This window comes from Carcharhinus amblyrhynchos, unplaced genomic scaffold (assembly GCF_965287045.1).
Source record: "Carcharhinus amblyrhynchos unplaced genomic scaffold, sCarAmb.v2.hapA scaffold_62, whole genome shotgun sequence".
Lineage (NCBI taxonomy): Eukaryota > Metazoa > Chordata > Chondrichthyes > Carcharhiniformes > Carcharhinidae > Carcharhinus > Carcharhinus amblyrhynchos.
Window position 1 is genome coordinate 1054735 of NW_027649802.1, and position 11148 is coordinate 1065882.

An 11148-nucleotide genomic window follows, 5' to 3' on the forward strand; every position below is an offset into this window, starting at 1 on the left:
GTCCCCCTCACCCTCCCTCTATCCATCTCACCATCCTTCCCTCTCTCCATCTATCCCTGTCCTCTAACAAGAACCATTCATTCAGCACAACATCTTCCCGTTCATTCCCCCAGTCTGTATTCCAGCCTTTATCAAATCCACTCTGCTCCCAGATACTTTACACCATCAGATATTACAATTCTAACATTATCATCTCTCCAATTTCATATTTGTCCAAGGCAATCACAAACTAAGGAAATTTGACACACCCACTACCACTCTCAGTGACTTTGACAAATGCACCATAGAAAGCACTCTTTCTGGTTGTTTCACATTTTGGTCTGGATCCTGCTCTCCGTCTGAGGTCCATTCCAACTGACTCAAGAACAGCTTCTTCCCAGCTGCCATCAGACTTTTAAACGAACCTAACTTGCATTAGTTCACCATAGTGCATTACTACACCCGAGCTGTGACTGTAACACTGCATTGTGTACTCTCTCCTTTCCTTCTCTATGAATCTCATGCTCTGCTTGTCTAGTGCGTAAGAAACAATACTTTACAATGAATGTTAATATATGTGACAATAATAAATCGAATCAAAAGATAAAACAATTAAAACCCCAGCAGATGAGAAAGTGACTGGAAGCTGCATCTGAATCTCCTGTTGTTAGGTTAACCATGACAGACCAATCTGGGACATTGACATGTAATAAATGACTTTATCAGCTGAGTTTTATTTGTTAACCTCAAGGTCTTTGCCACATTTACAAATTAAAATAATTTGTGCCACCAAAACCAGGGTTGTACTGCTGAAGGTTTATAAGGCTCTGGTCAGACTACCTTTGGAGTATTGTGAACAAATTTGGGTCTGTATCAAACAAAGAATGTACTCTCCCTGGAGAAGATCCAGAAGAGGTTCACAAGAATGATCCCGAGAATGAAAAGTTTGAGGACTCTGGGTCTGTACTCGGAGTTTAGAAAGATGAGGGGGTCCTCATTGAAACTTACAGAATACTGAAAGACCTGGATAGAATGGAATTGAGGAAGATGCTTCCATTTGTAGGAGAGACTATGATCCGAGGGAACAGCCTCAGAATAAAAGGACCACCGTTTTGCACCGAGATGAGGAGGACTTTCTTCAGCCAGAGGGTGGTGAATCTGTGGAATTCATTGCCATAGAAGGCTGTGCATGGCCAGTTCATTGAGTGTATTTAAGACAGAGATAGATAGGTTCCTGATTGGTTAGGGGATCAAATATTATAGAGAAACAATGGGAGAATGGGTTTGGAAACTTATCAGCCATGATTAAACAGTGGAGTGGACTCAATGAGCAGATCTTTTTTATTTTAATAACATACTTTATTCATAAAAATCTCAAACTATTGCAAACCTAAATGTCTAAAAATTGCAAACAGTGCAGAATAAAAACATTTTTACAGTAGTATACAAATTAGTCATTAAATTTCAAAACTATATACTTGCCTAAAAATTTACTGTGTGCAGATGAGCAGAATTCCTTAAATTCTGCTCCTGTATCTTATAATGTTTTAGTTTCACTCTCACTGTTATCTACAATATTTACACTAGTCCCCTGCTCTTCATTAGCTTGTGTACGTATTAGTTTCAGCATTCCAATGGTTCCCAATGAGGGAACAGAGTTCATGTACAGTGTCTGGTGATAAAAGGGTTAATTCACCAGCCGAGGTTCCTGCTGTAAACTCCAATCCCTGTCAATATTGTTCAATATTCACACTGTAGTAACCGGTTCCCAGATACAGACATGGGACTGACTGAACTTGTCTGAGGCTCACACAGAGCAGCGCCTGCAGTAGGTGTGAGCCGCCAGCAGATGGTGGCATTGTGTGACTTTAATCCCCAGATAGTGAAAGAGGTTTTGAGGAGAGGCTGGTGGAGCCTTTAATTCATTCACAGAGACAGAGAGGAAACTCTGACAAGATTGACCAATCTGTCCTCTGCTGGGTACTGTCAGAATCACACACACTGTTCCCTCTCTCTGGAGAATGATCTCTGCTGCTCCATTTTGAAAGGAGGGTGAAGACTCTGTTGCTGAGAACACTGACAACACATTGCTGCTTAAACAATGGTTTGCAGCAATCTTTCCTTCAATGTGGAGACTAAAACTACAACAGTTTTCCAGCTGGGAAACCAGGTAAGCAGGGAAATCACTGCCAGGCTGGAGGGGCTGATGGAATAGGGAGGGAGAGGGGCAGGAATGAAGGGTTTGGAAGGAGCTGTCGAAGATCTTCACAATTCAGGATTTCACTGTAACCGGTGGAGCAGCAATGTTCACAGATTGAAATGTTCACACTGTCACTCTCAGTCCCGATCTGGATTCCCGGAGCGACTCCAGATGTCTCTCTCCATTTGGACTGAACTGATTTCCCCACAGCCTGAAACAGATTAAAGATGAAACAGGAAATAAACAGATTGAACAACAGGGTAAATAACAGGAGACTGGAGTTAATGGGACAAATCTTCTGGTTTCTGGATCACCAGAGACCCAGACACACAACTGAAGATGAGCATCGGGACCCTGTGGATGTCCTGACACACTGATCTACCTGGGAATTGTCCCAGAGATAGTAACTACTATTGGGGAAGTCCCCTGCTGCAGTTAGAGTCAGAGACTTGGGACAGATCCACAAAATTTACCTGGATAGTTACTCAGGTAATGTTAGACAGCTCACCACCTGGGCTAATACCTGAATAGCACAACCGAGTCCCCCAATCACTTCCCACTGATCCCCCATACTACACCTCCCACAATCTGACTAGACCCACTCATCCCTACCTCCCCTCCAGCCTGGCCACCTCCCATGAGCCCTTAAACTAATCGGACTAACCCTCCCAACTTGGCCTCATCCTGAGCCAACCTCTCCTCACCTGACATAGAAACATAGAAGATCGGAGCAGGAGGAGGCCATTTGGCCCTTCGAACCTGTTCCACCGTCCATCACCATCATGTCTGATCGTCCAACTCAATAGCCTCATCCTGCTTTCTCCCCATAACCTTTGATCCCGTTCACCCCAAGTGCTCTATCCAGCTGCCTCTTCAATACATTCTTGACTAAACCTCTGATTTAAACTCATTCCCCCAGAACCAACCCCACCCCACTACCCTCTTCAAAGCTATTAACCAATCCCAACCCCCCACCACACAACCACATCTGTTTAGACCCCAACAACATGACCAACTCCCAGACAGCATCCAAACTCCCGATTAACCCTCCAACCCAACACAATACAACTCATCCACTCCCCCGAAACCCAGAACTAATCCTCCAACCTCTCCCCAGCTCCCTGACTAACCATTCATCCATCTACACACCAACCCATTCACTCCCCCAATCAACTAACACGGAGCTCCCTGGGGTCACTGTGCTGTAAATAGGGTGTGTGCTCTCTCTTCCCCGACTCTGCTCTGATGGAGCTCCCCGGGGTCACTGTGCTGTAAATAGGGTGTGTGCTCTCTCTTCCCCGACTCTGCTCTGACGGAGCTCCCCGGGGTCACTGTGCTGTAAATAGGGTGTGTGCTCTCTCTTCCCCGACTCTGCTCTGACGGAGCTCCCCGGGGTCACTGTGCTGTAAATAGGGTGTGTGCTCTCTCTTCCCCGACTCTGCTCTGATGGAGCTCCCCGGTGTCACTGTGCTGTAAATAGGGTGTGTGCTCTCTCTTCCCCGACTCTGCTCTGACGGAGCTCCCCGGGGTCACTGTGCTGTAAATAGGGTGTGTGCTCTCTCTTCCCCGACTCTGCTCTGACGGAGCTCCCCGGGGTCACTGTGCTGTAAATAGGGTGTGTGCTCTCTCTTCCCCGACTCTGACGGAGTTCCCCGGGGTCACTGTGCTGTAAATAGGGTGTGTGCTCTCTCTTCCCCGACTCTGATGGAGTTCCCCGGGGTCACTGTGCTGTAAATAGGGTGTGTGCTCTCTCTTCCCCGACTCTGCTCTGATGGAGCTCCCCGGGGTCACTGTGCTGTAAATAGGGTGTGTGCTCTCTCTTCCCTGACTCTTCTCTGATGGAGCTCCCCGGGGTCACTGTGCTGTAAATAGGGTGTGTGCTCTCTCTTCCCTGACTCTGCTCTGATGGAGCTCCCCGGGGTCACTGTGCTGTAAATAGGGTGTGTGCTCTCTCTTCCCCGACTCTGCTCTGACGGATCTCCCCGGGGTCACTGTGCTGTAAATAGGGTGTGTGCTCTCTCTTCCCCGACTCTGCTCTGACGGAGCTCCCCGGGGTCACTGTGCTGTAAATAGGGTGTGTGCTCTCTCTTCCCCGACTCTGACGGAGCTCCCCGGGGTCACTGTGCTGTAAATAGGGTGTGTGCTCTCTCTTCCCCGACTCTGCTCTGATGGAGCTCCCCGGGGTCACTGTGCTGTAAATAGGGTGTGTGCTCTCTCTTCCCTGACTCTTCTCTGATGGAGCTCCCCGGGGTCACTGTGCTGTAAATAGGGTGTGTGCTCTCTCTTCCCCGACTCTGCTCTGACGGAGCTCCCCGGGGTCACTGTGCTGTAAATAGGGTGTGTGCTCTCTCTTCCCCGACTCTGCTCTGATGGAGCTCCCCGGGGTCACTGTGCTGTAAATAGGGTGTGTGCTCTCTCTTCCCCGACTCTGCTCTGACGGGGCTCCCCGGGGTCACTGTGCTGTAAATAGGGTGTGTGCTCTCTCTTCCCCGACTCTGCTCTGATGGAGCTCCCCGGGGTCACTGTGCTGTAAATAGGGTGTGTGCTCTCTCTTCCCCGACTCTGCTCTGATGGATCTCCCCGGGGTCACTGTGCTGTAAATAGGGTGTGTGCTCTCTCTTCCCCGACTCTGCTCTGATGGAGCTCCCCGGGGTCACTGTGCTGTAAATAGGGTGTGTGCTCTCTCTTCCCCGACTCTGCTCTGATGGAGCTCCCCGGGGTCACTGTGCTGTAAATAGGGTGTGTGCTCTCTCTTCCCCGACTCTGCTCTGATGGAGCTCCCCGGGGTCACTGTGCTGTAAATAGGGTGTGTGCTCTCTCTTCCCCGACTCTGCTCTGATGGATCTCCCCGGGGTCACTGTGCTGTAAATAGGGTGTGTGCTCTCTCTTCCCCGACTCTGCTCTGACGGAGCTCCCCGGGGTCACTGTGCTGTAAATAGGGTGTGTGCTCTCTCTTCCCCGACTCTGCTCTGATGGATCTCCCCGGGGTCACTGTGCTGTAAATAGGGTGTGTGCTCTCTCTTCCCCGACTCTGCTCTGACGGAGCTCCCCGGGGTCACTGTGCTGTAAATAGGGTGTGTGCTCTCTCTTCCCCGACTCTGCTCTGATGGAGCTCCCCGGGGTCACTGTGCTGTAAATAGGGTGTGTGCTCTCTCTTCCCCGACTCTGACGGAGTTCCCCGGGGTCACTGTGCTGTAAATAGGGTGTGTGCTCTCTCTTCCCCGACTCTGCTCTGACGGAGCTCCCCGGGGTCAGTGTGCTGTAAATAGGGTGTGTGCTCTCTCTTCCCCGACTCTGCTCTGACGGAGCTCCCCGGGGTCACTGTGCTGTAAATAGGGTGTGTGCTCTCTCTTCCCCGACTCTTCTCTGATGGATCTCCCCGGGGTCACTGTGCTGTAAATAGGGTGTGTGCTCTCTCTTCCCCGACTCTGCTCTGATGGAGCTCCCCGGGGTCACTGTGCTGTAAATAGGGTGTGTGCTCTCTCTTCCCCGACTCTGCTCTGACGGATCTCCCCGGGGTCACTGTGCTGTAAATAGGGTGTGTGCTCTCTCTTCCCCGACTCTGACGGAGTTCCCCGGGGTCACTGTGCTGTAAATAGGGTGTGTGCTCTCTCTTCCCCGACTCTTCTCTGATGGAGCTCCCCGGGGTCACTGTGCTGTAAATAGGGTGTGTGCTCTCTCTTCCCCGACTCTGCTCTGACGGAGCTCCCCGGGGTCACTGTGCTGTAAATAGGGTGTGTGCTCTCTCTTCCCCGACTCTGACGGAGTTCCCCGGGGTCACTGTGCTGTAAATAGGGTGTGTGCTCTCTCTTCCCCGACTCTGCTCTGATGGAGCTCCCCGGGGTCACTGTGCTGTAAATAGGGTGTGTGCTCTCTCTTCCCCGACTCTGCTCTGACGGAGCTCCCCGGGGTCACTGTGCTGTAAATAGGGTGTGTGCTCTCTCTTCCCCGACTCTGCTCTGACGGAGCTCCCCGGGGTCACTGTGCTGTAAATAGGGTGTGTGCTCTCTCTTCCCCGACTCTGCTCTGACGGAGCTCCCCGGGGTCACTGTGCTGTAAATAGGGTGTGTGCTCTCTCTTCCCCGACTCTGCTCTGATGGAGCTCCCCGGGGTCACTGTGCTGTAAATAGGGTGTGTGCTCTCTCTTCCCCGACTCTGCTCTGATGGAGCTCCCCGGGGTCACTGTGCTGTAAATAGGGTGTGTGCTCTCACTTCCCCGACTCTGACGGATCTCCCCGGGGTCACTGTGCTGTAAATAGGGTGTGTGCTCTCTCTTCCCCGACTCTGCTCTGACGGAGCTCCCCGGGGTCACTGTGCTGTAAATAGGGTGTGTGCTCTCTCTTCCCCGACTCTGCTCTGATGGAGCTCCCCGGGGTCACTGTGCTGTAAATAGGGTGTGTGCTCTCTCTTCCCCGACTCTGCTCTGATGGAGCTCCCCGGGGTCACTGTGCTGTAAATAGGGTGTGTGCTCTCTCTTCCCCGACTCTGCTCTGACGGAGCTCCCCGGGGTCACTGTGCTGTAAATAGGGTGTGTGCTCTCTCTTCCCCGACTCTGCTCTGACGGAGATCCCCGGGGTCACTGTGCTGTAAATAGGGTGTGTGCTCTCACTTCCCCGACTCTGACGGATCTCCCCGGGGTCACTGTGCTGTAAATAGGGTGTGTGCTCTCTCTTCCCCGACTCTGCTCTGACGGAGCTCCCCGGGGTCACTGTGCTGTAAATAGGGTGTGTGCTCTCTCTTCCCCGACTCTGCTCCGACGGAGATCCCCGGGGTCACTGTGCTGTAAATAGGGTGTGTGCTCTCTCTTCCCCGACTCTGCTCTGATGGAGCTCCCCGGGGTCACTGTGCTGTAAATAGGGTGTGTGCTCTCTCTTCCCCGACTCTGCTCTGATGGATCTCCCCCGGGGTCACTGTGCTGTAAATAGGGTGTGTGCTCTCTCTTCCCCGACTCTGCTCTGATGGATCTCCCCCGGGGTCACTGTGCTGTAAATAGGGTGTGTGCTCGCTCTTCCCCGACTCTGCTCTGACGGGGCTCCCCGGGGTCACTGTGCTGTAAATAGGGTGTGTGCTCTCTCTTCCCCGACTCTGCTCTGACGGAGTTCCCCGGGGTCACTGTGCTGTAAATAGGGTGTGTGCTCTCTCTTCCCCGACTCTGCTCTGACGGAGCTCCCCGGGGTCACTGTGCTGTAAATAGGGTGTGTGCTCTCTCTTCCCCGACTCTGCTCTGATGGAGCTCCCCGGGGTCACTGTGCTGTAAATAGGGTGTGTGCTCTCTCTTCCCCGACTCTGCTCTGATGGATCTCCCCGGGGTCACTGTGCTGAAGATTCTGGGAGAAATATGCAGCAGTTTCAGGTTGGGGGAATTTTCACACATTCCGGCAATCTGCTCACCATTGCTGCTGCTTGGAAGATTCAGGCCCATTTATATTTTAAATCCATTTATATTTTAATTGTTACACTAAACATTAACACAAACACTCACTCTATCCATTCCAGACTCCTGCAGGTCAGTATGAGGTGGCGGAGAGCAGGGACAGATTGATCTGTGAAGGAGTTTAATCCCAGGTTCAGAACCCTCAGTGACTGTTTTGTACAGAGAGCGGAGACAAGATCCTCAGCACAAGAATCCGTGAGAGCGTTTCTATACAGACTGGAGACCAGAGAGAGAAATAACAGGAATCAGGCTCAATCCCCAGTGTTTTATATAATACTGTTAGTAACAATAATAATGTATTGTAGGAGACATTCCAAAAACACAACTTGCATTTCTGTAGAATGAGGAAATACTCAATGCTGAAAATGAAATATAAATAAACTGGAAATGTTCAGCAGGTTAGGGAAATATTTGTGAAGAGAGAAACAGGGGTAAAGTTTGAGCTTCCATTGGAACTGGGAACTGGCAGTGAATTGACAGGTTTGAGGGGACAGCGGTGGGTGGTTGGGGATGAAACAAAGAAAGGACAAACTGGAATTACAGGAGTGATTAAATGGTAAAAGTGATGATGGGACAGGACCATAATCACAGGATCCCCATGTCCTTACTCGGAGTGGCTCGGGAGGGACATGGGATGGTCAGTGGTTTGGGAATGCAGTTTGTGGTGAGGGTGAAGATAATGGCTGTGATTTTCCCAGAAGCTGTGAATTCCCAACATGGGGATTGGAAATGGGTGGTGTGTCTGTGTGGGCAGGATAGGCAGAGTTATGAAGGTGATATTGTCAGAGGGGGACAATTAACGGCTGGCAGGCAGGGGGAGCTGCCCACTGAGGCAGCCTGGGCAGGGGGCAGTCCCGGTTCAGGCAATGCTGGCACCATCTCCAAAGGCAGCCAGCAGGACTTTCAAACACAGCAGCTCTGGAGGGAGCAGTGAGGGAGCTCTGCTTACTGAATGAGGGGCTGAAATGTCAGAAAGCAGAGCAAGGGTTACCCCCCAATCACTAATTCCTCCCTGGAGGGGCTCCTCCCGGCTGCTCAGGCTCGGAGGGAGGTCCTGTTCCCTCAGGATGGGAGGAGGTTATCCCATCATTACAAGCCAGTCTGGATGGAGATTGCTGGGAGGTGAGCAGGTTTCAGACACGTGGTTACAGTGTGGAAAAGGATCAATGTCCTGATGTGTTCTGACACGGTGAGTGCAGCACAGCCTGATATGTGAATAAGGATGAGAGGGAAATTGTAGAAAGAACATCTCCACCCAGACACCGGCAATGCAAAGGCAGCAGCATTGACTGTCAGAGACATGTCCGTTAGACTGGCACCAGCATAGGCTAGAGCAGGGTTCACCAACATATTCACTGGGCAAACACATGGCAATGTTTTTCTCACTCAAGGGGCCGATGAGTAAATTTCAGAATGATCAAGTTTGGCACAGCAGAAATTTCAATTAAAAACTAAACTGAGATATGAAAAGAAACAACTTGCTGAGCACAATAATGAGGAATAAATAAAGATGATGATTAGAGTTTAATCCTCATCAATCACAAACTGTTTCTCTCCCACATTTGCTGCAGATTGGCTCAAAAACCCATCAGCAGCAAACATGGGAAAGAAACGGCCTGTGATTGGAGGAGCTCCATACAGATTCTTCCATTCAAACTGAACTGTGTGACTGAGATTCTGGAAACTCGCTCCGGGGGCCGCATTGAGGGGCTTCGAGGGTCACATTCACCCCTTGGTCCACACGTTGGACAACCCTGGGCTAGAGCATGTGTTTGATGAGTGAGGAACAATTTGTGTGTTTGGAAAGAGAGCAAACATCATCAGGGAATGAGTGAAGAAGAGTGGAGACATCCAGGTCTTGCCATCCTTACACCAATGGAAGATGAAGTGCTGGATCAGGAAGGCCTGGGGACAGAGTGGGTCATTACTGCTGGTGAGATGGGTTGAGTGGGTGGCCTAATGAATGGGTACAGGAGAGTGTCTGGTGAGGACAAAACATAGAGCTTGTGTATCCATCACTGGTCACAGAGAGCAGTCTGAAGGACGTATTGGGATAAGAACAAAATAACTAGGAGCAGCAGAAGGCCATTCAGCCCCTCGAGCAGACTCCATCACGGCTGATCGAATTGTCGTCACAATTATTTACCCGCTCACTCCTCTGTAACCCTTGATTCACTTCTCAATCCAAGATCATTCCTAACTCAGCCTTGAATATATTCAATGACTCTGCCTCCACTAGTCTCCAGGGAACAGAATTCCACTGACCAGTGACCATCTAAAAAATAAATTCTCCTCATCTCAGTCTTAAGGGACTGACAATTACATTTGAAAATCTGTCCCCTTGTTGTGGTCTCTCTTACAAGAGGAAACAGCCTCTCAGCAACTCCTCTGTCTCATCCCCTCAATACGATCACCTTTTAATCTTCTGAACTTTCACAGATTTTGTTCCAATCTGCTGAAATTTTCCTGATAAAATAAACCTCTCCATCCCAGGAATCAGCCGAGTGAACTTTCTCTGAACTGGTTCAAATACAATTCTATCCTTTAGGTAAATAGCTCAACACTATACACATTACTCCAGTTGTGTTCTAATGAAGGACGTGTAAAACTGCAGCAAAACCTTCTTACTCTTACCTTCCATTCCTATTGCAATAAGAATGTTAAGAAACAGGAGCAGGAATCATCCATTCTGTCCTTCAAATCCACTCCATCATTCAATGTGACCATGGCTGATCCTCTGCTTCAACACCATTTCCAACATTATCCCTGCATTCCTTGATTCACCAGCATTCTAATGGGAAATAAATACCCCTCATCTCAGCCTAAATAACTGTCCCTTATTCTCAGACTGTGTCCCAGGTTTCAGACCCTCCAGCAAGGGGAAACATCCTTTCTACATCTGGCCTATTGAACCCTGTAAAATAGTGTAGGTTTGAATAAGTTCAGCTATCATTCTTCTAAAGGCCTGAGAATAAAGTGTTTTTGTTCCTCAGAGGACAATCCATCTGTCCCTGGACCTATTTTAGTGACCCTTCTTTACATGCCAAGTACATCTTTGCTTCGGTCAGGAGACTGAAACTGTCCACAATTCTCCAGGTTGGTCTCAGCAAGGCTGCATATAATTACAGGAAGACATCTTTTTCCTCAACTCAAATCCTCTTAGAATAATGTCTAACATACCATTTGTTATCTTAACTGCTCTCATCTTCACTTTCAGTTCCTCATGAACAAGGATATCAACTATCTTTATCATGGTGAATCCATCTACCATGTATATCTTTGGAGTTGTCTTAATGTCAGTTTTATTTTCTAACAAAATTAGATAACCTCATATTTTCCCACCTTGTCATCCAGCTGGTAAACATTTGTCCACTCCCTGAGCCTCTCCACATCCCCTTCAAACATCACTGCATCCTCCTCACAATTCAGATTTCCACATGGTTTTCTATTCATCACAAATTTGGAAATATTATATTTGATCCTCACATCGATATCATTGATATGGATTCTGAATAGCTGAGACCCAAACACTGAT

At 49.5% G+C, this 11148-nt stretch overlaps 1 protein-coding gene across 1 annotated transcript in view; it reads right to left on the reverse strand.

The window, feature by feature from the left end:
* Window positions 1–10884, reverse strand: part of LOC145337702 (uncharacterized) — a 54307-nt gene extending 43423 nt beyond the window's left edge. The window contains exon 1 of the mRNA XM_080182534.1: window positions 10794–10884. Coding sequence (XP_080038660.1) covers window positions 10794–10884 — 91 coding nt within the window. The remainder of the gene's footprint in view (window positions 1–10793) is intronic.
* Window positions 10885–11148: the final 264 nt, after the last annotated feature.